Source organism: Heliconius melpomene, chromosome 19 (assembly GCF_056956725.1).
Source record: "Heliconius melpomene rosina isolate 202511_hmr_F chromosome 19, ASM5695672v1, whole genome shotgun sequence".
Taxonomy (NCBI): Eukaryota; Metazoa; Arthropoda; class Insecta; order Lepidoptera; family Nymphalidae; genus Heliconius; species Heliconius melpomene.
In genome coordinates this window covers 4,752,731-4,780,588 of record NC_140407.1, presented here as the reverse complement: position 1 = coordinate 4,780,588, position 27,858 = coordinate 4,752,731, and the positions used below count along the sequence as shown (strand labels likewise).

The 27,858-nt window shown below is 33.0% G+C and overlaps 1 protein-coding gene across 2 annotated transcripts; it reads left to right on the top strand.

Annotated features, from left to right (window-relative positions):
* Positions 1-1,387: 1,387 nt before the first annotated feature.
* On the top strand, positions 1,388-27,455 carry dsd (attractin-like protein dsd). 2 transcript variants are annotated; one of them, XM_085203546.1, is made up of 26 exons: positions 1,388-1,701; positions 4,878-5,090; positions 7,206-7,372; positions 10,404-10,484; positions 10,904-11,162; positions 11,573-11,716; positions 11,962-12,107; positions 12,485-12,603; positions 12,806-12,955; positions 13,379-13,487; positions 14,229-14,334; positions 14,466-14,573; positions 14,718-14,865; positions 15,009-15,078; positions 16,691-16,800; positions 17,054-17,161; positions 17,355-17,440; positions 17,902-18,022; positions 18,688-18,935; positions 19,134-19,297; positions 20,049-20,195; positions 20,531-20,756; positions 20,888-21,098; positions 21,450-21,555; positions 22,040-22,244; positions 22,494-27,455. In XM_085203546.1, exons 1-26 carry the CDS (start codon positions 1,469-1,471, stop codon positions 22,519-22,521), a joined length of 3,813 nt encoding a protein of 1,270 aa, XP_085059672.1. In that variant the 5' UTR covers positions 1,388-1,468; the 3' UTR covers positions 22,522-27,455. The 2 variants fall into 2 exon arrangements, with proteins under 2 accessions (XP_085059672.1, XP_085059673.1); XM_085203547.1 differs by lacking the exons at positions 20,888-21,098; positions 21,450-21,555; positions 22,040-22,244; positions 22,494-27,455 and having other exon boundaries at positions 20,531-20,760.
* Positions 27,456-27,858: the final 403 nt, after the last annotated feature.

The following is a 27,858-nucleotide window of genomic DNA, read 5'->3' as shown; positions in this document are numbered from 1 at the left end:
TAATTGATAAGTACTTAATTGAGCCTTAGGTTGAGGACCGAAACCCTTTGTTTAAAATAAATAAAAAATAATAATAATAATAAAAATAAATAAAAAATAAAGTAACCTACCTGTGTAGTTCAACAACAAGAAATAAATGTTTGGAGATTTAAAAATCTTTTTTTTAAAGTTTGTTCGTAACTCTCTTTATTTATTCAGAACATCAGCTGCCATCTAGCGACGGTTCTAGAATTAGAAAGATAAATATAAATGTCATTTTTGGACAAAAAGAAATCATAAATATCGTTGCAATTAGAAATCAGATTCCAACAATAAAATCTTCGTTTCAATATCCAAAGTGTCAAATAATTAATTCTATAATTTAAACTGAATTATAACTATATTAAACTATTTTAGTAACTAAAATGTTTATATATATACCCTATGTAGATGAATAGTATGTATACCATATTAATAGAAGTTATATAAAATGTTAATATTAATTATAAACAATTTTATAAGCTATTAACAAAATAATTTACTAACAATTTTATATTTACTTTTAAGTTGTAAAGCGAGAACGCTTAGTGACATCTTGTGATATATTTTACACAGGTACGCACTATAAAGATAGATAGTAAATATGGCGGCATGACATTTTTTTTAAATTTGCATATATTAATCTAGATGGCGTTAAATCATTGATAATTTTTCTGTATTCTATTTTTTTTACTTTTGATTCCTATTCTTAGAGTGGTAATATTTTATAAATTTACAAACTAAATATGCATCAACAATATAAATAAAAATTTTGTAATGGTTATAGATTCTTATTTTTTAATATGATTATACAAAGACATGAAAGCTCGTATAGTCTGTATGCTGATTGTTTATGGCAATAATAAAACGTCAAAAACAGAGTTGCTACATCTTCAAAATTTCCTATTATTACGATATGTAAATAATAATATTGAAAATGATTTGATTGATTTTATTATGAAATGATTTCATTAACGTCGGCATTTTTTTGTTCTAAAGTTTACAGCTTATGGTGATTATTTTAAAAATAATTTATTGAGTTATTGATATTTCATAGATGCTTTTGAAATTTTTCCTTTTGGTTTGTGTAACTTATTTTGTTGGTTACATCAGAATTAGGAATTAGCACTAGAAAATTTAAAAAAATATTTTCTACTGCTAATTCCTAATTCTACTACTAATTGCTATTCGTATCGTAAATATATTGGACATTTATAAATATATATCAAAATGATATCCTTTTTTATATTTCTTTAAAGTTCATTAAACCATACAACAAAAGTTTCTTTCTCAACGTTTCTCAACAAAAGTTTCTTATTATAACATAGGGAAAATCTAGCTTAGAGTATGACAACACCAAATCTAGTACCGTACGGATCCTACACGACGCACGATCGCTTTTAACGTCCGCGATAAGTTAACAAAACTCGTATAAAATGCATACATCAAAATGGTAGAATCACTACAAATGTTTTTATTTCTTTTCAAATCAAAATACAGACGAAAATGGTCCTGGTTCTCGCCGTTCCTGTGTTCAGTGCTTATAGTGTTATTGTTTTGTCATGGTGTTCTCACTAGATGTAGTGATCATAACTGCTTGAACGGTGTGTGTAGGAATGAAAGCTGTGTGTGCTACGACGGCTGGCAGGGCCCCCAGTGCCAGCACTGCGGCGGCAAAATAAAGTAAGCCCTTTTACTTAATGTTACCACTGGCAGTTCAGTGACCTATTTGACAGACGGCATGTCGTGTACGTATTTCGCAAAAACATAATACTCAGGATTATCTAATTATTTTCTTTGGCTTCCTTATTTCATCCTTTTTCAGTGAAGGTCGTTAGACAAAGCGTGACCATTCGAAAGGCAAACACTTTGTTGTTTGTGCTTTAGAAACTTTGAGTACGACGTCTAGTGTAAGGAAAGGTGACCGTTTCGAAAGAACAATTGGTTTCAATTTTGATTCAAAACAAAGAAATCATATGAAAGTTGTGAATTTTAATCTAATTTGTTCGTTTTGGCTTAAAATGTAGTATAGCAAATTCTTCATTATATAAATAAACAATACTATTTTAAATGTGTCCATACAAATCTAACATAAGTAATTCATTTACTATAATATATGTGATTGAAAAACCTTTATACTATAATATAATAATCCTATTAACTGTGGCCGTGATAGTCTTTATATTGATTGTTGAACAATTTACTGTGATTCCTATTGATACTATATACTATGTTTTTCTATCTTCTAACATGAATACCATTTTGGTGCAGTGGGAAAGCTTTTGACTGACTGTAAACATGATGATGATGATGATGGGATCAATCCCAACTTGAGGCAATGATTATATTTAAAATTTTGATAATTGAATATTTAATATTGAAAATTTTCATTATTCCACTCTAATAGACAAAGCACTACATTGAGCTCCATCATTCAACATATAATGTCTCCGAAATTATATGGAAAGGGGAATGGAGTGTCTGAATACTAGGCCACCCCGCAATTTAGGATTGGGCATAAATGAGTTGCCTTTTTTCACATATGCATATTTGTAAGCAGAAAGTATATAGTTTAAAGATACCATTCTGCCTGCTTGCTCCTTAATTTTAGAAACATTGAGTGTTACATGATAGAACCCAATCCTCTGTGTTACCTTGCTAGACTAAGATATTGAAAATAATTAAAATATAATCAATTTGTCATGGCACACTCAATGGTTGTATGAACAACAATTTGAAAGTTTGTCCGAATGTGGAGATCTATGTGTCCTTAACTTTAGGTTCCCTCTCAAATTTATATTTGAATTTTATTAAAAAAAAGGAAGATAAAAAGTGTAACTGTACATTTATGTATTCCATTCTTAGTGAAATGGAGCTGACAACCATAGTACTTCCAGTTAGTCAGACCCTATGCCACTCTGCAACATGCCCCTTTTATTATATTCATACAATAAACTATCATAAGAGCACCTATTATTTTTTTATGGTACATTTTTATCATGCACATGATGTGTAATTGGATAATTGAATGCACCAGACTATTTGTAATACAATATTACCACTCTTTGTTATAATTTTTTAAACATTAGCACAAATAATTACTTCAGTATAAATTCTAGAACAATTTTATCTAATCATTATAATTATATTTTGAAATATGTAGATCAAAATATAAATAATTTACAATTAAAAATCCCAAACTCAAAAAGCTTTGAAAAGTATACAAACAACTAGAAAAGAGCTGATAATCTTCAAATGAATGAACATATTTTATTGAATCATGGCTAAGAACACTCGATTAAGTGACCTTTCAAACAAAGAAAACTAAATAAAAATTGGTCCAAACAGACATACAGATACACACATACACAGACACATCAAATTTGATGATAATAAAGAAATATATCTGTATCCTGCACACAACAGGGTAGGCAGAGAGAATAGTTAAAACACTCCATTCCCCACTATCTGCATTTTTACCCCCACTTTCTGAATTTGCTAATCTTAAGAACTCCTGGGTTAAATACTTTTTACAATTTTGTGTTTGATAGTCAACTTTTCAAGAAAGGCTATATTGCCCACATTAATCATCTTGATGTAGCCCACTGTTCCATTTGTATTTGATCAGGATGATGATGCCACAGTTCAATGCTAGTAATTGTAAAATTCCCACACAAATGGTGTAATGATATACGGAGATTTAAATCATAGATACATTTACATATTATATTACTTTTATTTTCACTTTGGCATGTGAACCGATTCATTCAGGAAAAGGTCACTTGTTAAAAACCAGTTATAGATCTTCATGGTCAATGGACACATTCTGTGTAGGTAAATTATAAAACAAAAAAAAATTAGACACCCTAGAACTTTACTTGTTTTGTAACTTTTTTTGAGTCAATGTCAATGTTTTAATATTAATGTTTAATTATTTTTATGATTATTCAAGCTTGAGCCGTTATGTAGTTTACTAATTTTGAACATATTATGGTAATACTTCTTTTTACATTATGAGAATTACATATTTACATAGTAAATAATATTTTTTTAATTATGATAAAAAAATGTATATTTAAATAATGTAAAATTGTTGAAAAATATGATTTGCATATCATCATAAAAATATAATTTACCAAAATAAATTTCTTTCATTAATGTGTTTTTTTTAATTTCCATTTTGTATATTATTTGTAAATAGAATTTACATTATGGCTGAACTTGATGGTTACAGGTTCTACGTCCACTCAAGGGAATGATTTAATTTCACTTCTCTGCTTTCACACTATCACAAATTCTGGCTGAAAGCCCATCCACAAAAGAAGTTGACAAATTTTATCTCTCATTTACACTTGTTAGTAGAAGGTACTTATTGAGTGAGCAATAAAAATAAATAATAATTAAATGATGTTACAAGTCAAGAGCCATTGTGATGTGCAGGATGAATCAGTCTGATATCTGGCTCAATCTTTTTATATTTAATTAAATGAATCAACTGTAATTTCAGCAATGGGAAAAAATATATAGGTACTAATTATTAATGATTGTAACAGACAGTGGCAATATTTTTGTAATAATAAGTATAATTATATTTTCATAAAATTGTTAAAATAATGTTTGTAAAAGTATTTTTGAAAATATTTGTGACGAATATCCCCTTAACATGCAACGTCTCGCAAATTAAAGTGGAAAGTGAGAAACGGAGTGTCTTAACACTAGGTTTAGTCTTTCTAACATGCTATGTGCGAGAATAGAATGGAAAAGCATGAAGCTGCTTCATATTAACTGATTGTAATTACTAATAGGTAAATGTTTTTTTAACTTATTTTTAGTTTAATAACCATTCCTTTTTTCTGCAGATTAACAGAACCAACTGGTGTCATCACGGACGGTCCGGGCAACTACAGTGTAAGCACACAGTGCTCCTGGCTGATAGCGCCGCCTAAACTAGGTCCGAACCCGCCAGTACTTCGGGTACGGCTAGAGAGCTTCGCTACAGAATGCGGATGGGACCATCTATACGTATATGATGGGGATAGTGTGAGAGCTGAGAAATTGTTGGCTGTGTTCAGGTAAGCGGTATTTTAAACGGGGACTTTGTGGGATGGGTTCAGACGACCGGATTTTTTTGCTGGGATATTTAGGCTGTGTTCAGATGAGGGTTATGTTAAGTGCTGATTTTGAGGATGTTGTTCATGCAAGCGGTATTTTTTATGTGAGCGTTCTTTTTAAGCTCATTATAAACTGGTGATTGTGTTCATATGATCACATGCCTAAAAAGTTAAGACCTAAATTATCATCATTATTATTATTTATTTTCCGCGGTGTTTATGAATATTAACGCAAAGTTGCACTACTTAATTAGACATTATTTGACTTGGATTCAAATCCTCTTGGCCTCAGGATGGCGTAAACTTTAATTAAAATTAAGTAAATTAAATTATATGTAGATGAGTTTTAATTGTTTTTAAAAATATAATTTATGTAGGTAGTATTTTGGATAAATTTGCTAGATATCTTGGATGTTTTTGTCTTCTCTTGCATTGATACTTTTTTTAGAATGAAGCAAGCGTCGTTCGAATAATAGACAGGAAGCTTTTGATAGTACTGTCGTTTTATACTGCGTTCTGACTTTTATTAATGGTGCAAATATGAATAAATTCATACATACATACATACAAAATATGTAAATCTTACTGGGAAAGAAAAAAAATGTAGCCTTTTAAAAAAACTTTTTGACATAAAAAAAGTCTTAACGCATTAAATAATTTGAAATGTTTTTCTTTTTCAAATTAACATTTACATATTAATAGTAAAAATATAAATTTAAAAATTACCACTACGACACGAGTTCCTTCCATGGTTCTATCCTATCCTAAAACCAGTCGTACAGAGACACTAGTGTTTGATTCCCACTCGAGGGAATTACATTTATTATATTTTAATTTTCTCACTCCAGTAACGAGGCAATGCCGCAACGGATGTGTCTTAATGAGAGTGTCTTAAAACTAGGTTCCCAGGTTCCCTCTGCCTACACTGCTAAAAGTTCAATCAACAAACTGTTGAATAAGTTCTATAGGTACAAGGTACCCACTACATTAAGAAGATACATGAATGTAGCAAATCAATGCACTATAGAACGCGTATTTAAAAGGGAAGTGATTTCTTGTCCTTAATTCTTTGAGTCCTCACACGTGTGTGCCAAGTCATTTGCTAAGGTCTACTTCTTTGTCGACTATATGTGATCAGAATCAGCTTCCCTCTTTTTCCTGTAGGAAAGCAGCAGCAGGGTGGGTAGTACTATTCTGTATTAATATCATTCAAGCACCTCAGATTTATAACTGAAGAGTTTGGTTTCACGTGCAAATCTCAGGAACTGCTGCTCCGAATTAAGAAATATTTTTGTATTGGATAGTCCATTTATCAAGAAAGGCTATAGGCTAAATAAATTTCATCACATTAACTTTTCTATGTAACCCACGGTACACGAGGTCAAAGCTACCTCGAGCCCTTAGACTGTGTCATGTGTCATGCACCACTTTTAGTTATTTCCATTGGACCACGCGAGATAAGTCACAGGTTAAAGCTGTATAATTATAATAATGCTTTCGTGATCTAGGTCGATTTTTGGCCGAATTGTTTATCATATTTCCGATATCTACCAATGTTATTGTATGAATTAACATAACCCATTAAGTTCGAACTGAATATCGAAAGATTTTACAGCATGTTCGCTTACGATAATTTAAGCATTTAATATTTTGGTGAAACGTCATTGTATTGTTTGTTTTCAACACATCAAGGGTAAAAACAATTTACATCTAAAACAAGTAGTTCCGAAGATTAGGACGTTAAACCTTACAAACTCTTCAGGTTTATAACATTAGTATTGATATAGGTTTTTATTCATACATGGTGGGTTTTTAGATTCGATTCCCATTCGGGGGAACGATTATTATATTTAAATTATTGTCATTTCTACAATTGCTATGCTAGACAAACGGCGTTAAGATTTAAACAGTCAACGTCTTGAATATTATCTCTGCCCATCCTGCTATGCGAAAAAAACGTGAAGCTACTTTTTATTATGTTTTATTCAAATGATATATTGGTTCATACAATTTTCATACTGACGTCTTACAGAGGAATTTTCTTTACTAATTTATTAACCATATTTTTTCTTCCAGTGGGGTGCTAGACAAGACCGAGTCGAGTTGGACCCGACAGGTGATAGCCAGGACCGGCAGCGTGCTGATGCACTTCTTCTCGGACGACGCGTACGCCATGGAGGGTTTTAACGTCACGTACGCGGCGTACTCGTGCCCTTCGAACGATCACCGGACTAATTGTTCTAGTGAGTATAGATTTACATATTTGTAAAATTGTAAACGCGACTGGTTGTGAGTTCGATCCACACTCCAGGAAATTATATATTTATTTTAATTTATATTTTCATTTATTCGCTTTGATGTCGAAGTAAAACGCGGTGTTGTGTTAGGTTTAGGTTGGTCTAAATGCGGCGTTAAGTTCCGCCTCTTAGTAAAAAGTGTCTATATTTTGGGCAATACGTAAGTCAAACTAATTTTTCACTATACTTATTTCGATTCGTGAAGATAAAACGAAAATATTATATTGATATTCTAGATCATTGTCTAGAAGTGTCATGTCACACCTGTCAGTGCTGGATGGAGGCTGCGGTTTCGATTCCCACAAATGGTGTTTTATTGTTAGTATATATATAAAACTGAAGGTTTTGTTTGATTGAATGCGTTAACCTCAGAAATTATTCGTCCTAATTGATAGTATTTTTTTTGCGTATTTTTATAGGTATTCTATTTATTGAAGAAGATGACACCACGTTAATATTTTTGATATATCTCACGGTGCCTACGCTCTGAGTTAATTCCTGCGCTTAGAATGTGTCATGTTCATATGTCATACACAACTCTTAAGCCCGTATTTATTAACCGCTCTCAACTCTGAGATCGATCTTGAGTGCGATCACAAGATGCCGTTTTAATACTCAATGGTTTTCATTCATAAATTCATAAATGAAAACGGCATGTCAAAATCTCTCTCAAGACCATTCTCAGAATGAAGTCCGGTTTATTAATACGGGCCCTACTAATGAAAACGGCATCTCAAGACCGATTTCAGAGTTGACAGCTATTTATAATTACGGGATTTATTCCATTCTATTTGCCTACGAGTGGGCAGACGCCGATAAAAGCTATACGTTAATAAGACACCCGTATTATATGGTAAATGATTGTGATATCATTTATAACCGTAATTGTCAATAAATCGTCATAATTTATTCTTTTCTAATTAAAGTACCTATTATTTGTGATTTAAGTGAAAATTCAATGACATGCGGGTGTGAGAAGAATTTTTTGAGCTTAGGTGTATTGTAATGCTGGGCGCGTTGGGGAGTCTGTATATACATATATCCATACCTATATTATAAATTCGATAGTAACTCTGTCTGTCTGTCTGTCTGTCTTTTACGCAATCAGGGCCAAACCGCTAATTTGATTGTGATAAAATACTCCTATAGAGATACTTGAGGGTCTCGGGATGAACATAGGATACTTTTTTTTCTCATATTTGTAATATTTTCGATATATACCCATATATTAAAATACTTATTAATTTGACATACAATTTATTCCTCCATGTTAATAACAACCGTCGTTGCTAAGCAACGATTTGCAAAGTTTGTTGTTAGAAAACGTCACCCAAAATAAGCTTGCTTAACGCATCTCTCTATTGAAAACTGTAAATAATTTAATAAATATATTTAATAAATATTCTTATAGTTGAAGCGGGCGCAGCCGCGTTCGGGTCCACTAGTCCACAATAATTGCTTGGTCAGACTGGTCATCTGTGTACCAGCTAATTGTCAAAAGAACCAAATCTGAATTCCTTCTGTCTGATATCCATACAAAAATATTTACATATTACATGACATGTAATGTATATTGTCATATCATATTTAGGTATATCGCAAAACAATTAATTATTTTCAAAAAAGAAAAAAACCTACTCAAATAAGTTCTCTCATAATTAATATTCTTATTTTTTTTTCACTGACAATAAGTTACTTTCTTTAAAACATAATAAAATTGAAATCATATTATAAACAATGGAAACTTAGTAATGATTGCATCAGAATGCAATAGGATCTCGAGGATCATACTAGTGTACGAATTCCTTAACAAATATGCAGGTACGTGAAAGGTTCGCGTGATACGAAATGTGAAACATAGTAAGAATTGTTCGGTACTTAATAAACTTTTAGTTTTCAAATATTATTTTACTTAATTTATTAAAAATTTAGTTAACATTATTTCAACATTTTATTTTTAGCTTTATTATATTATTATATGCATTATGCATGCTTAATTCTTAAAAAATAACGACATTATTTATTGAAAAATAAATCTTCAGCATTTCATATTAAATTTATTTAATTTTCTAATATATTACATAGTATATTGCATATTTACCTATATGTGTAAACGAAATATATGATAATCCCATATACATATAAGTAGGCAGAGACAACCCCAGTGTCACTCCCCTTTCTGCCATAGAGTGGCGGAACTAAACACCTCATCTTGTCAGATCAGGGATATGGGATCGTATATCCATCGTATTTGCAGTCGTACTTTGGTCTCCACTTTTTTTATATTATCGAATTTTTATTCCAAGGATGCTATATGTACATACATTTGCAACTACAGGCACGATTGTAGGATTATGCCTCTTTTAGACTTACATTTCTACGGCTTTATCGGCGTTCTCACCCCTCTATGACTAGACTGATAAGCGACGGGTGGTTCGAAGAAACTTTTTAAGTTATATCCAAGTACAGTATTACGCATTGTGCATTTGAAGAGATTCTGCATTATTTGTATGACAAATTCAAAACTCAAAAAATATTTAAAATCATTCATCTCAAAAAATATTAATTTCTTGGTAAAATGGCAAAGCGCGGTGTTGAGTTTCGCGATTCAACGCGCAATGTCTCGAAAAATAGGCGGAAGGTTCTATGAAGGAAAAAGCTTGAAGTTGCTTACCTCAAAATTAAATGTTTGTCTGACCTCATGAATTAATAGTTTTGCACATAGCAGAGCAGCATACCTTTGCCTACAAAGGGAACCTGGCGCCATGACGGTCTCCTTCCTCAATTATTTTTGGAAAAATTCACTGCTTTGCTAATTTCACGGAAATACCATTTTTTGTCATAAATTCATTAGTCATAATTGGTATATTAAGTGGTAAAAGTCTCTTAACAATATTCAGTAATGATTATCTTTTTACAAGAATTTTTTTTTTTCAAGAATAGTTTGATTAATTGCCTTTTTTTTTCAATATTTCAGATCATGGTGAATGTGATGAGGGTTCATGTAGATGTGAAGGTGATTGGATTGGTGTAGCCTGTGATGAACCTCTATGTCCCAGTATGTTATTGTAACTTTATTTATTTCCTTATTTTAGATTGCTTAAGGCAGTGTCTATAGAACTTTATGAAAAAGAAAGCATCAATGGCGCACACCTTTAAATTGTTCTCATTGGTGTCCATTTCAATTATGTTTATTCACATTGGTCTTCACTTCAGTAATATCTCTTCTTGTTTTTTTTACTTTTTACGATTTGCTAATTGTATTATATATTATAAGTTATTTGCTAATATTATAAGTTTGTGAGAATGGATGTTTAAGTACTGAACTAATCTAGATGAAACTTTGCAGTAGTATAGAATACTTCAGAATAAGTGAGTGAGTGTGTAAAGATTTTTTTATAATTAGGTTATAATATAACAATAACTTTGAACGGTCGCTCGTCAGACAATAATTAAACACCGATTTCCTCTCCCCAGACGATTGCAACTCTGAATACGGTGCCGGTATATGCACAAACATGGGATGCGAGTGTACCCCCTCGAAATCCGGCATAGATTGCAGTAGGGAAACGAGTAATGCGGGGTGGGGATGGGCATGGAGGGAGGAGGGGGAAGGCACAGAGCCCCGGCCGGAGGGCACTCCGCCGGCGAGCGCCGGGCACGTGTTGGTCAACTACTCTGATGATCTACTCAGGGTCGGTGGGGAGATGTTCGGAGAGGGGGAGTTCTTGTATAGGTAAGTGATGGTATAGGTAGGTAGTAGGGACTAGTGTAAGTGTAATAGGATGTGGGTAAAAGTGGAGGGAGGAATGAAAGAGGCTCTGCACCTAGGTTCCAAGGTTTTATTTATTGAGTTAAGTATTTGTAAAATAAAATTCACTTTTGTTTCCCACTTTGAGCAAGTATCATCTCATTTGTTATAATAGTAGTTAAATAATTTAAGAAAAGTAATTTAAGTAAACTTATTTTTTGATCCTACATTGCCTGCCACCATACTTAATAAGTTGTTACAATTTTTTATCAATATTGTTAATTGTTCCATATCTCAAATGTATAAAACTTAATATTATTTATTCAGACTTAAAAATTTCATTTAAACTGTGTTAAAATAGCGATCTTATTAAAATATGTACTGTATTTTTTCAGATATAAAACCACACAAAAGAAATGGATATTAATGGAGTCGAAAGGTGAATCCCCATTACCGAGGTTCGCTCACACAGCCATTGTATATGAGAATGAACTAATAGTATATGGGGGTGTGGTCGCTGCGGAGGAATTAGAAAGAGGGTTAGTGGGCTTATTATAGTTTTACCTACTTTTACGCTATAATTCACCTTTTTTTAAAAAATATATTTGAATAAGTAAAAAGACTGAATGAATTATTTTCATTTCCTCGCTCTCGTCGAAACCATTCAATCATAATGTCTCGAAAATTAGGCGATCCGTGGGGAACGGTGTGTCTTAACACTAGGTTCCTTTTGCTGTATGCGGGATATAGCGTAAAGCTGATAATTAACTATTTTCCCTTATAGAAGCGGTCTAGCTGGCCTAGAAGGTATGGCGGGCGAGGTCACAAACGAAATATGGCGGGCGAAGTTAGGTGAAACGGAAGCGGAGTGGCGGAACGCGACACCCACCACTTGCTCGCCGCACCGACAAGCTCCCATGAAGCATTGTGGTATGTGCATATACCTGAAATATTTTTAAATAAATTATCTTGTTTTAAAAATGCAATATTATTAAGACTTCAATAAATTGAATAAATGTTAATAGTATTTTATAATATATTTTTTATAGTAATAAAAAAATACATAGACATAAAGCTGTCGTTGTGCAATTGTAAAAATATTTTATTAATTGTCGGAGTGATTTATCACTTGGTCTTCTTTGCAAAAAAAAAACCTATACAGTACAGTCAATGAGTAGATTATACATATGAAGGATGATTTTATAAACGCGGACACTAAAGCCAATTTATTATAGGCAAATCAAAAAACTTCAAAGTCACTACTGGTGGATTGTATTGTAATAATAATTTTTTGTTGATATTTCCAGGTGGTCTTCATATATCAGGCCACACAGCTGTGTTAGTGTATCTAGGTGCTACCAAGAAACCTGTGATGTTAGTGTTTTTTGGTCACTCACCTCATTATGGATATTTGCATCTTGTACAGGTCAGTGTTTATTTATTTATTTTTTCTTACAAAATTAAAATAAATTATATATTTATATAATATAATAGTAAATTAATAATATATGCAAGATCTGTGAATGCAAAAGTGTTACACTAAGCTTTATAATAAAAAAAATATATTAAGTATGTTTGAAATTAAATACGTTTCCAAAACTAAAAGCATAATTTCGTACTTGCCGCAGGAGTACTACATAGAGGAAGGTGTGTGGGCGGCGGCGGGCGCGCGCGGGTGGGCGGCGCGCGGCGGGTTCGCGCACTCGGCGGCGCGCGACGCGCTCACGGGACGCGTGTACGTGCACGCCGGACTCGTGTCCGAGTCTGAGGCCACGCAGGTTAGTGACGTGACTGAGTGACTGGCTGGCTAACTCATAGACGTAAAATTGTAAAGTTATGTTACTGAATATAGAACAACGAGGCCGTCGCGGCACAGCATCTGACTATTTGACCACGATTGTGAGTTTGATTCCCACTGTAGGGAATTCACTTTGGTAACGAATTACACCGACGTCAAGTTCCGTCAGTAAACACGCAATATATCCAAAATTGGGCATTGAGTAGGCAATTGAGTGTCTTAACACTAGGCTCCCTCTACCTACGTGTACCTAGTGCTGTAAGTGGGATACACCATGAAGCTGAAATAAATTACTACCTTAATAAAATAAATAAAAAACTCAAATAATCGAATTAATAATATTCTATAATCTTATAAACAAACTATTAATGTTTAGTAATATCCAATTATTTTTATATTTCAGGCGCCATCATCAGCGCTCTACGAGTACGAAGTAGAAACTCGAATATGGCGGCCGTTGCCCGCCGCGCCTACACCTAGATATATGCATACTGCTATTTTTATATCGCCTGGTAAGATTATATAGTCCTATAAACTAGTTAGTTGATGCCCGCGACATTGTTTGTGTAGATGTTTTCATTTAGCATCTATTTTCTTAAGTCATTAGCAATAGAAATACAAGAAACTTAATTGGGAATATATTCATAAAACAAAGCCTTTTTAAATTAAATATTAGTTTCACTGTTCTACATAAAGTTGCCAGAGATAATTCTTTTTACATTTAATAAATTACCTTTTATTATTTTACGCTTTATAAACATTTTTTATATTTGAGGTCTGTCGTTACAGAGGGGCACAAATCACACGACTATAAATGCGACAGGTTGTGGGTTCAATTCTCTCTCGAGGAAATTGAATATTTAATATTTTCGTGGCTCTGGTATCGGGGCAAAGTGCTGCGTTGAGTTCCACCACTCAACACGCAATGCCTCCAGAATTCGGCGGAAAGTGAAGACAGCAAGTGTCTTAATAAGATTGGAGTTCCCAGGTGCCCTCAGCCTACCCTGCTAGCTAGTCTAATCTGCAGCCTTTCTAACTGTAGATGCAATGCTTCGTATGTCGATCCCCATTCTGGGAAATGATTATATAAATTATAGTTAGTCTCAAAATCTCCCGAAAGTTGGGCGGTGGGAAATGAAGTGTCTCAAGATTATGTTCCTTCTGACATATTCTGCTATGCGTGAAAAGCGTGAAACTGTCTTATTTTTTTTAACACAAATTTTTGTGTGCCTTATATCTACAATTTTTTCCAGGTATAATGCTAGTTTTCGGTGGCAACGCGCACAACGACAGTGCGGCCGCTACGGCTACTGCGGCTGAACAGTGTTATTCGTCTGCTGCTTTATTGTATGATGTTAGGTATGTACAAAATCTGTCTTTTACTGTAAGTACAATACGGCCGATAGGTTGTGACCTCCATACAGCGTTAAGCTGGCTTTACACTACAATAGGTATACATTTTTAGTTTATCCATCAATTTTTCATTCCAGATGTAGTACATGGTACACGATACAAGGGCCGCAGAGTTCAGCTCGCGCGGCGCACGCGGCCGCCATTTTACCTAAAACTGCAAGACCTACTGTGATAGTGCATGGCGGGTAATGTATATATAATGTTTATGCTGTGAAGATGTTTTTTTATTTATTGTAAGTAGTAAATAATATATTTCTAAATCGATCCCATATTGGCTTTATATATGAACTATACAATAACTTTTTTTATAGCAAATCTTAAAATTGCAGTTTTGACGGTCGCCTAAGATCGGACGCACTCTCGTTCGAGGTGGGCGCGCGGTGCTCGGCGTTTAACGACGAGCTCGCGTGTCTCAACGCCCCATTCCGTGCGGCCAGAGCTTGTGTATGGAGGCACGCTGACCGCGTGTGTGTTGCTGTGAGTACATATATATTTTAGAGTTTTTTTTAGAAATCTTTTCTAAAATATTTTAAGAATTTAAACAATTATTAATCCAAAAACTGAATATAACTTTCTCTTTTTGGAAAAATATACAATTTTTTTTAAACAATTTTTTGCAGCTAGAAGAGATAGGGTGGAAACAGTCATACGATGAATCTGTCAAGGCGTGCCATGTTGAACCCGTGTTTGGTACGTTACTTTATTTTTCTTAGCGTCAAGGTATCCCGAGTATAGCAGGGTAAGCAGAGAGAACCTAGAGTTAAGGCATTCCGTTCTCCAAGCAGTGCTAAATTTTATAGACAATGCGTCTAGATTGACGGATCATAACTTAGTGTTTTTTTTTCTATCAGAGCGGGAAAATAAATAAAAAAGTAAAAAAAAAATTTTAAGTTAAACGGTTTTATATTGCAGATAAATGTACTAAAAGCTAAAAAATAATTTCATAGAAATTATGATTACTAAAATTTAATCGTGGGGCACGTCCAATATCTACAATTGAAAGACATAGCGTGAGACTTCACCCACCTAGTGGTAAGTAGCAAGTGTCCCCACGATTTTATTTTAGTAATCATAATTTCTATGAAATTATTTTTTAGCTTTTAGTACATTTATCTGCAATATAAAACCGTTTAACTTAAAATTTTTTTTTTACTTTTTTATTTTTAAGTTTTTAGTTTTTATTTCTCATGCTATTCAATTCGTTGAAATGAGGCTCGATGTCTCATTATTGCAAGGTTAATGGAGAATGTTACGAACGACCCCCCCAGAGGTCCAATAGAGGGACAAGGCTATGTACAACAAGATGTGCCTGAATCTTGAGGGGAAAACGCTAACGACATATCATTTTTATCCACCTAGTGCCATACAGTTCTCGGCGCGCTTTTACCTTTTACCTTGGGTGGTACCCCTAGCGACGTATCATTTTTAGGCACCCTATAGCCACACAGTCCTCGACAGGATACCAGATTTTGACTTAGGTGGGAGATTCATATTGTAATTGTGTATAGTATACTGTATTATACTTACCAAGCCCTTTATTTTGATACCCATATTGATGGGATTGAAAACTACATTATCCGCCATTTTGTAGCAGTGGCCATCTTTGATTTTGATTTTGTATAGTGCACTGAATTCTACTTGACAAGCCCTTTCATTTGATACCCATATTGATGGGATCGAAAAAACTAACTTGTACGCCATCTTGTAGCGGCGGCCATCTTGGATTTTGATTTTGTATAGTCCACTGAATTCTGCTTGACAAGCCCTTTCATTTGATACCCGTATTGATAGGATTGAAAAAAACTAACTTGTCCGCCATCTTATAGTGGCGGCCATCTTGGATTTTGATTTTATATAGTCCACTGAATTCTACTTGACAAGCCCTTTCATTTGATATCCATATTGATGGGATTGAAAAAAACTAAGTTGTCCGCCATCTTGTAGCGGCGGCCATCTTGGATTCACAATAATATTGAATATGGATAATTGTATTGTCACCAGAATCAAAGGCGTATACCAAATTTCAGATCAATCGGTTAACGGGAAGAAGGTTAAATTTCAATTACTAAATTTGACCCAACCGTTAACCAATAAAACCGTTTAATAACTTAAATACAATCATTCCCCCGGATAAAGGTCGAATCTACAACCGTCGCGTTTACAGTCGCGTCGCGTTTACAGTATTGCGTCACTACGGCCTGAATACTGCATAAAATAATATGAATGTTACATTTGAATAAGGCATGAATAAATTATTTATTTTAAATTCGGAATGATAAACTAATATAATATCTATTTACAGATGAGCGTCGTTGCAGCAGCGCGGACTACTGCGCGGCGTGCGTGGCGTTAGGTTGCGCGTGGTGCGGCACCTGTCTCGCGCCCCAGCGGTGCTTGCGGCACTCCCACCAGGTATATGTTGTCTATTAACTCTACTAATATTCGCTATACACACGTAGACACTTTCTAGTTTATTCGTCTTATTGCGCTATGTCAAGATATTATTTGTAGACATATTATGTCTATAAATACAATATTTTTTACAATTGTTAATCATTTGACTAGAGACATTCTTCAAATTTTCCTAATCGTCTAAAATGTTAAAACATTTCTTAAGCTGATAAAATTACTTAATATTTTTTTAATAAAAAATTGTATTTTTCAGCTTGCGCTAACGGTAGACGAGTGTATAGCGACCAGCACGGGCAGCGAGTCGTGCGCGCGCTATCACTCGTGCGCAGCGTGCCACGCACACACACATCGACATCCTCATGTAAATTTTATTTTATTTTTATTTTTTTAGCTTCACTATGTATGGCAGCTATTCTGCATAGAATTTAAGTGGTCTTAATTCGTAAACAAAGGCATTACTTTATTTGTACACTTGCTTTTACATGCGGCTTTGCAGTCAATATTATACGCAGATTTTCTTTACTAATCTGTGAAATTATTGTTATGTATTCCAGGGTTCAGAGGAATTAAGTCAACGAGCGTGTTACTGGGACTATGATACGGTAAAATGTCGTCCTGCCAATTCATCTACTGATATAAGGTATATACATTTTACTATTATATTATATATATTTTATTTTGTATTTGTTTGCTTTCCATTTTGAATTTACGAAATATTTTTTGAAATCTAAGAAAAGGATGATTTTCATTTCCTCGCTCTGGTAAGAAGGTAAAGCGTGGCTTTGGGGTCACTCAATGCGCAAGGTCTCGAAAATTGGTAGTTTATGCAAGGGAATCAAAGTAAGTGTGCTCTCTGCTTACCATTTAAGTTGGTGAAGCCGCGTATGTGTCTAAAATTTTTAAAAACCTACGGGGTAGGGTAGGGGTAGACATAGTATGAAATAACTTATATTTGTAGCAGCTGATTTATAGCAGCGGGATACAGCGTGTAGTCAACAAAATCGAAAGCCTAAGATAAAAATCAAACCTACAACTACCTCCAAGCTCCACTACACCCTGAAACCACCAACTTTAAGTTTTATATTACTATCGTTATTTCAGAAGTGTAGCTGCGACCGCATCGGGTGTGTGTAGTGCGGCGTGTGCGAGTTTCCACACGTGCGCCAATTGTACCGCCGAGGAGTGCATCTGGTGCGCGTCTGCTGAACGCTGTGTGGACAAGGTAAAGTTTTAATTTTGGATGGTACTAGAATATTTTTAAAGATTTAAGTGTTATTAAATAAATAAGTATTTTGTTAAATGTGTAAACATTTTGACATAAGTAATAAAAATAATTATAATTTTTATTTGATAAACAGTAAACCACAACTATTATCCCGTGGTGAACCCGTGGTTAACTATTTGTCCCGTGGTGAACCCGTGGTTAACTATTTGGCGTTTAAATTATGAAGTACGTTTAAGTTCGCGAGGCTTAAGTTGAGCTTTGCATTTGTATCAGTGTTTCTAAAAGTGGAACCAGAAAAAATACCTTTATAAATTAAGTTTATTGTTACAGAGTAACAAAAAAATCATACATAAAAATATATCATTTCGTATATACAAAAATAAAACATTAAGAATTAAATACATGAAGCTGTTATGAGTACAATGGATATAGACTGGTTGTCAGATGCAGTATAAATCGGTTACGGCGAAAGACATTAAGAAAATCTGTCTTTAACATATTAATACTTATTTAACCCACCGACCTGGTTTCCAGCAGGCGAGGGTTCGAGTCATGCTACGTTAAATTTTTTATACGTTTTCTAAATAAGTATTTTTCTTTCCAAAGTCTGAAATAACACTTTAAAAATGTTAAAAATACTTGTCATATTACTTTTCACACAGAATGCATACGGTGCTTCATTTCCCTTGGGCGGTTGCCGGGCGTGGTCGACTGGTGGTTGTGCATCTACAACCATTAATACCGCATCTAGTGTAATAACCACGGGATGTAGTTCACACGCGTCGTGTTCATCGTGTCTCACCGAACCCGCGTGCGGGTGGTGCGATGACGGATTAGGAGGTGGGAGAGGAGTGTGCCTTCCAGGGGGTGAGAGACGAACACATCACCCCCACGTGTGTCCGCATAGACGGTGAGTGACACGCTATATCTCGCATGTAGAAAAGGGAACGGTTAAAACACTCCGTTGCCCAATTTCTACACGGTGGGATTATATCAATTGCATTATTATAGTCTGATATATAAAGTAAGTAGTCACAAATACCAACATTTATAATATTAGCAGGAATTTTCGAATTCCATTAGATATAATAGCTGCGTATGTCCCCAGGTGGCACTTCACGTCGTGCCCGGAGTGCCAGTGCAACGGGCACGCGGTGTGCGACGCAAGTGCGCGCTGCGTGCGCCCGTGCGGTGCGCGCGCGCTGGGCGACCACTGCGACGCGTGCGCGCCCGCGCACTGGGGCAGCCCCCTCAACGGCGGCCTCTGCCAGCGTGAGTCACAAACACACACACACACACACACACACACACACACACACACACACACACACACACACACACACACACACACCACACAATACAAATACACTGACTAATATAAAACTAGACTAAAGAGTACAGAAAATGTGGGTATGTTGTTCGAAAGGATTTAGAACTCAATGAGTGATAAGGAAAGACAGAAAATAAACTAGCACTGCTCGGGAGCGGTCATCTAGGCGGCCAGTGAAAACCCATATGAGGTGACCAGCGGCCATAGTAGCGGGTGTAGAAAAAACTTTGACATTAAGACAAAATTTAAAGGTGATTAATTATTATGAAACAAGGTGGGATTTGCGCCTTGAGTGTAACCTGTCAGCTCAGATGAAACTCATAAGGATAAGTTTATAAAAATACCGAGTCGAAATCGAGTTTCTTTACCGGGTCGTGATTGTAGTGGACTTAGTAGCTATATAGTAAGATAGAACGCGGTATTGTGCTCCATCTAACACACTGCATCTTAAATGTAAAAAAAATACGCTACATTTTCTCATAAGAAAAAGAACTAAAATATAAAACTTGATATTAACATTATAAACTTTGTGGCTCTTGTGATAAAGTGAAACAGCATCTGCCTGTCAACATATTTTTTTAGCTTCGATCCTTGCTATGACAAATAAGTGTCTTGACACTAACATAGTGTTCCTCCTGTCTATGCCTATGCGGGATAGCGCGTGAAACTTTCTAAATACTTGTAACTTTCCAGCATGCGAATGCAACGCCCAAGCGGTTTCCTGCGCTGCGGACACAGGCAAATGCTATTGCAGTACAAAAGGCATGGCTGGTGATAGATGTGATAAGTGTGATAATACTAACCACTATCACGCCGATTTGTACAATAAGGGTTGTTATTGTAAGTTTTTTTTTATCTGATTATCTTTCTCGTACAGGTGACGAGTTTGTTAGTTAGTTTAATTAAAAGGAAATAAGTTACTAGATATTTTGTTAAGTAAAGTCTTTTGTAATGAAAAAAAACAAAATGATTATTTAGTGTTCTTTATTTCGAGTCGTCATGCCTTTTCGGCGGAAAGTGGGAAACGGAGTCCTTTAACACTAAGTTCTGCCTGCTTACCTTGCTATATGTGGGATGCAGCATGAAGCTAAAAAAAATAGAATACGTAAATTAGATGATGATACTTATGTACTAACTACTACTTTTGTATGGACGCCACCTTTGATATTTTATAGATGACCTAGCAGTGGACTACCAGTTCACATTCAATTTATCCAAAAAGGAGGACAGACACCTATCCGCCATTAATTTTCGGAATGCGCCCGTGAAACCAGATGTCGATGCGGATTTTAGTATAACATGTAGTGCCCACGCTCGTATGAATCTAACTGTCAGAACGAGGGCTGACAGAGCTGAAAGAGTGCTTTTCAGTGATTTGAATTGTACAAATTTTAGATATAAGTAAGTTATTGTTGTTTTGTATATATACAGTTACAATTTTTCCCACTCGAGGAAATAAAATATTTATTCAAATTAATATTTTCATTTCTTTTCCAAAACAAAAAACGAATAAAAACCTATTTCTTTCACAGATTTGCAAAATCCGAGCACGCGTTCGGCGTTGAAGAAAATATAACTCTAACAACCTTTTTCGTCTACGTCTATGACTTTAGACCGCCATTGTGGATACAAATATCTTTTTCGCAGTATCCGAAGTTGAATTTACAACAGTTCTTTATTACTTTCTCGTCTTGTTTCCTTCTGTTGTTGTTTTTTGCTGCTCTACTGTGGAAGATTAAGCAGGTTAGTGATGTATTTTAATTTCGAGGGCGTAGTGAGTGACACAGGGGCACAAGGGTGCCCCTTCATTAAAAAAACGGGACAGAAAATACTAATTTTACCATGATATTTACTTTTTACTTTCCCTCAAAAAAGGAATTCTGAATGTTTCGTTCTGTGATTGTTAGGATATTTTTATTTCGTGTTGATTGTGTGTTTAAATCTCACCCATGGAGTATTCGAGATAAATACGTGTATTTGTAATTTGAGTTGGAGTGTCTCAGCTAAAAAAATATAATCATATAAATATTTCCATTTTTCATTCCATATTAAGATAGTCTAATTTATTTTATCTTAATTATTAATGTTTTTCAGAGATACGATTTGTACAGACGTAGACAGAGATTGTTTGTGGAGATGGAGCAAATGGCGTCGCGGCCTTTTAGTCAAGTTAGCATCGAATTAGAGAGGGGAAGTGGGGGTACGTGAATATTTGATGTATTTTTTTGCTTAACATTTCCCTTTTCAGATTCTGTACTTTATATTACGGGTAATTGTTTGTAATAATAATGTACAATGTTAGGTGTTTATATATAGTTATGTGCGTGGGCGTAACTATATATAAACTAAATAAATAAGTAAATTTTACTTTAAAAATTATCATGAAAAATTTAAAAATATCCCGTTGCAGGAACAGATTTGTTCAAAGACTTCAAAGTTCAGTCTTTAAAATAATAATGTTATTAGAACACGACAGTAATTCAGGTTAGTAAAGAAATAATTGTATAGTTCAGGCGGGCGAAAGATCGAGCATGTGGCTAGTATTGAATAATATTGATTATAGAGTTATTACTTATTAATATGCAACGAAAAATAATTAATTAAAACATTTTGAATAATAATCCGAAATATTAATTGCATTTGTAGTTTACGTATTGTGACATGTGTTTGGTTGTGGGTGGCAGGTGGCGGCGTGCCGGCGCCGGTGGCGCTGGAGCCGTGCCGGTCGGGACGCGCGGCGGTGCTGTCGCTGCTGGTGCGGCTGCCCACGGGCGGCAGTGGGCGCGCGCCGCCGCTGGGCGGACTCGCGCTCGCGTCTGCGCTTGTCACGCTGGGCCACGCGCACGCCCACGCGCACGTCGCCGTCGCGGTCGCCGCGCACGCCGACAGGTACAATATGATTGACTAGTCGTGATTAACATGACCTTACACAAATGATGAGAAAACCTTTTAACCTTATGAATGCTGTCGCTACAGTCGTGGGCGTAGGAATACGGAGGGTCGGGTGGTCCGTGCCACCCCAATTGCTGACAAAAAAATACATTTTAGTTCAAAGTTTAAGTCAAGTCGAAAATAATTTTGATAACTTATCAAAATGAGCGCGAGTTTACACCCCACTGATCAAAGCGTCTCTTACAGATGGAGGCGAGACAACCAATGTAAATAGAAAGTTCGAGATCGCGCTTCCCTTCAAAAGATTGCCAAATGCATTTATGCCAATCAAATGATGTCATTTGACTCATCACTTTGTATAATTATAACGTTTGTATTTATTTCTTAGGTGCTTTGTCTTTTCAGTACATTGATTAGTTGATAGAAAGTTCTAGTTCTTTTTTTTGACTAATCGAAGTATGTCGACTAACAACGATACCGTCGTAATTTTAGTTTTAACAAAACATACATATAATATTTTTTCATTTATTTTCAGTTAAATTCTTTAATACGTAATTTATTCTTAAATTACATATTTTTATTGTATTCTGAGCAACATACAATATTTTTATTTGTAAATAAAGATGGAATTAATTCTTATAATTACAAAATGAAATCCAAAATATTTTTTCTAGAATTAGATCTAATCAATTCGAATGAAGGTTTTAGGTTCGATTTTTCAATACGTGAAGTAAATTGAATTCAATGTAAATGAAGTATTATAATAAAATAAACATGACATTTTTATAAAATTATTTAATTACTATTTATTTATTAATTATCTGTGGATATTGTATTTTTTTATTTCTGTTTTTTTTTAAATTATTCGTCACTTATATAGCACTTGTAAATAAGCAACGTTTATATTTTTCTTACGACTGAAGTGTAAATCGTGTAAAAAGTCTTTAATTAAAAGGCATTTAGGTATTATACTGATGTTGTGACGAATTTAAAAATATTTATATAAGAAAAACTAATAAATTAAAGAAAGATAAACTAATAAGCTTTGTTAAAAATTTTCCAAATTACATAATTTTTTTATCAAAATGGCGACTTTGTTAAAAGCTTTTATTTATGTATTATGTATAATAGCTCAAAGATACCCAGGAGAACAAAAATAGCTTGATACTATGAAGTTATACACAATAAATTATATAAACATATTGATATAATTTAGTATATATATTTAGGTGATTGTCTTCGTGGGTCTGTTGAAAAGCACTGAAAAATATTTTTTAAATAATAATTATTTTGGCTATTGATTAGACATAGAGAATTTATATTAATAATTTTAATATTTCTAATATAGCAGAGATTGCTTGTAGCTAATGAAACATTAACTTACCTATGTTTTTCCCCAAAATATATTATGTTTTCACCATATAGTGTAGCATTATATTGGATATGTACAATGATAGTGATTTATTAGTGAGTCATCACTTAGTTTTTCCTTCTTTAAATCAATTACTTGTTTTAGATTAATTTAATTGTATTATTATATAATTAGGGTTATTTGCCCAAAGGATAAAAAGGGGCCCTCGTATATCTATGTTGTCGCTATAACAATAAATACTAAAAATCTGAATAAATTTAAGATTTAAGGGGGGTTCCATACAATAAACGTGTTTTTTTGCCGTTCATTTTAATTATTATTAATGGTACGGAACCGTCCATGCGTGAGTCCGACTCGCACTTGGCCGATTTTTTTTTCTTGTATATATTTTTTAAATTCGCCTACAACATTATAGCATAGTAACATATATGTATAGTCATAGTAGTAAAAGTATTGTAATCGAGATAATATCAATTATTAGGAGACGTTAGTTTCACGTAATTACTATATTTTATATTTTTTATTTTGTATAATTTATCTACTGCCAATATATTCCATTTATACTTTTGTAGAATAAAGTCTTAAAGACGGCTGCTATAGATATAAAAAAATTACGGTCGTGACAGACAGACAGACTACAAAGTGAGCCTATAAGAATTCGGATTTTTTTCATTTTGAGGTACAGAACTTTTGAAAAAAGAAAATATCTGTACTCCAGTTACATATAATCTGTAATCTAATAAATGACAGTTCTTACTATATCAATATAATCTATATTCTTGTACCAAAACCTGAAGTTTACTGCTTTTAGTACACACGACATTGTTTTACTAAAAGATATTAACTATAACATATTGATTTATAATTATTTTATTCAGTCATAGTTATAGATTAATAATGAAATTATTTCTTTTCGAAAAGAAACGAATTTTGACATTTTTAATATTTTTTTTTGGTCTATTCTAGTAAAAATGCTAGTGATTATACATTTTTTAAATGTCAAAATTCGCTTTGAATTGTATTGAATAATGAAATTGTAGGAAATAAGAACAAAGTAATATGAGGATGAGCTTTTATAGTAATGTATGAATATTTTCAGTTTCCATAAGTGTTTGTGGTAGTTTTTATTAAGAAAATAACATTTGCCTTTTTATGTTTTCATTTAAAATTATGTTTACCCAACTGATATGGACGAAAGTGGTATCATTCATACTATTAAGTTTTCTTTAGCAGTAACATAATACATACATATATTTGAAACAAAAGAAATGTACGATTTGTAATGTACGATATGGTTTTACTTTTTGTTTAGCAACATAATGAATAAAGCGTCCTTTCTAATTGATAAACATGGTTAAATTATGTTTTTACTATTCAACGACTTAAAAATCTTAGAATAGTTGTATTGACTTACTAGATTTTTACTGAGGCTTCGCCTGCATGGTCTTTGGAAAAGACTTAAAGTTGTGTAAGACAGGACCGCAGGTACAATGAGTTACGTTGAAACAATTAACATCATGTAATATAACGTTCGACGATAAATGGGCTATCCAACACAAAAATATTTTTTTAAATCGAACCAGTTGTTCTTGAGATAAGCGCGTTAACTCAAACGTGCTCTTTAGCTTTATAATATTAGTATTTTATAATAATAAAAGATTTTGATTTATTATTCAAATGGTCATTACAAGATTAATTAATTAATACGGAAATGTCAGTATTGTCAGTCATACTTGAATTATGCCACTTTTGTTTAGACAGCTAACACTTAACCTCTCTATTATATAATGATCTCGCTCTATACATACTTTTTACTCAATCTTTCTTAAAACAACTATTCAATAGAGTTATATTAAAAAATATATAAAATTCTTAACCATATTTGGTAGAATTCGTTTAACAATAATAATTATTTAGCTGTAAGTCTTGTTTCCTTTTATTTTATGTATTATTAATTTTAGTTGATAAGAAATAACGATATTGATAACTGCCTCACAAGCAACGTATTAATAAAAATATAAGTTAAATGGAATATTAATTTCAATTAAATAAAAAATAAAAATATATCGAAATAAAAGCAAACCATTGTTTTTTGTAGTTACAGATTATTTTTTATTTATAAAATTCATAATATTATGTCAATTTGTAAATCAATGTAATTAATTAATCATTTTAAATACTTGTTTGATTTAATATCTTTTGCTGATTGGCGTCTGTAAGTACGATATTAAAAGAAAATCTACATTTTTCTATTTACCAAGTCAGACCGTAGTCGTACTCTATATTTAATACAAAATGTTTTTAAGTATTGTTTGTTAAGTTGATTCAAAAATAAATTATCATTTCAATCAAAATAATTTATGTTTATATTTAGCCGTAATATTACTTTTATATTGAAATTATAATTATAATAAATTATATTTACAATTATTTAAAATTTCTGCAGATAATTCAATCATCTTTGTTTACTATAACATTTAAAAATGTATTTCTTTCTTAAACATTAACTAATGAACTTAGCTCATATTAGTCTACCTCACTCGTGCTCAGCGGAAAGCAATAAAAAAAGGAATATGTGTCATTTCTGTGTGTTTTTAATCTGTGGGACAGCTGAGTGACATTCGTAATTTCTTATCTGTGCTTTTAACGAATGATATTTTTTGAAAATAATCATTATAATATTTTTTTGTCTTTATATGACTGATTTTTTAGTCTACGTTTAGTTTCAATTATAAACATTATGTTTTTAACTTTATTTTAACAAACACAATAAATGAATTCAAAATGGTTCCTCATAAAGAACAATTATCAATATTACTGTTACGATAATGAAATAATTATTATCTGTATAAATCGAAACTACATAATATGTTAGTTATATATAATAATACTTGGGTCACAATTTAAATATTTTCTATATAATTAATAGTAAGAACTATACGTACATACATACATAAGCAAATATTGATTAGTCTTTAATTTCAAACTTTCATATAAAATGGTCCTGTTTTCGTGTCATATTTTAGTTTTTGAAGTAGACGTACTTCAATTGTAAAATGTAAATAATATTAAAAAAATAGAACAATTTTCTCCCTAAACTATATTTTTTGTATATATTTAGGAAAAAGAAATGTATTAAATTGTGAACCATGATGAAACAGCGTGGGTTTTTCATTTGTTAAAATGTCCTTAAGTAAACAGATATATCATTAAATATTTCTAGAATTCTAGGAATCAGAAGTTTGAAACTTTTTGTATTAAAATATATATTTTATGCCTTAGCTGTGTGGAGTGGTGGAAATCAACGCCGATTCTTACGACCAATGGTCCCATAGCATACGGCCTGAAACGAAATTTAATAGTATTTCCGTTATATCATTTAATTTTTTCAGCTATGTTATTTATTAAAAAATATATATTAAATAGCTATTTACTTAAGGACTTTATTTAAAGCTGTTTAGTTATGAATTAACATTTCGACTGCCGCAGTCGTATATAATTATATTTTACATTTAATTTGAATTATGCGTATGAAAATTAAATAATCATAAACATTTTTTGTATAAACATTATTATAAATTAGTTTAAAATAAGTCTTGAAAGTATATAACCAGTGGCAGTCGAGATTTTAAACTACTTAACACAATTGATACAACTCTAACGATTGTATAGATTGAAATTTTGATTGAAGCCTAGCGCCTGTTTTGTTTCCCACTGTCTTGTACAATTTGTATGACACCATCGTCGTCGTGTACATTAAATAAGTTAGGTAAGTTGTAACGTTGTAAATATCCTGACATATAAATTATTGTATTTCATAATAAAATTTAATCGAAGTTTTTTCTTTATTATTTTTTTTTACGTACCCTTTGAACGTTTAATCGGAATAGTGAATTTACTAGGCTGTCACTTTATTTGTTTTTTTTAATTAATTTTAGTTTTTATTAAGATACATTATATTTTTATAATTAAAAAGAGAGATTGCTTACTCACTGCATAATTTCAGAGTTGTAGGAAAAAAATACTTGTACACATTCTCTTATTATACGTTTAACTGGTAGGGTTAATTGAACATGAAAAAAAAACTTTTTTCATTGTGTTATAAATGCATACAGAAAAAGAAAATATTAAATATTTCATTTCCTCGAGTTAGAATCGAATCCACAACCCGTCACGTTAACATTCACACGCTTGTGCCCTTGCAAGTTGCACCACGACTCCTCATTACTGACAGTTTAA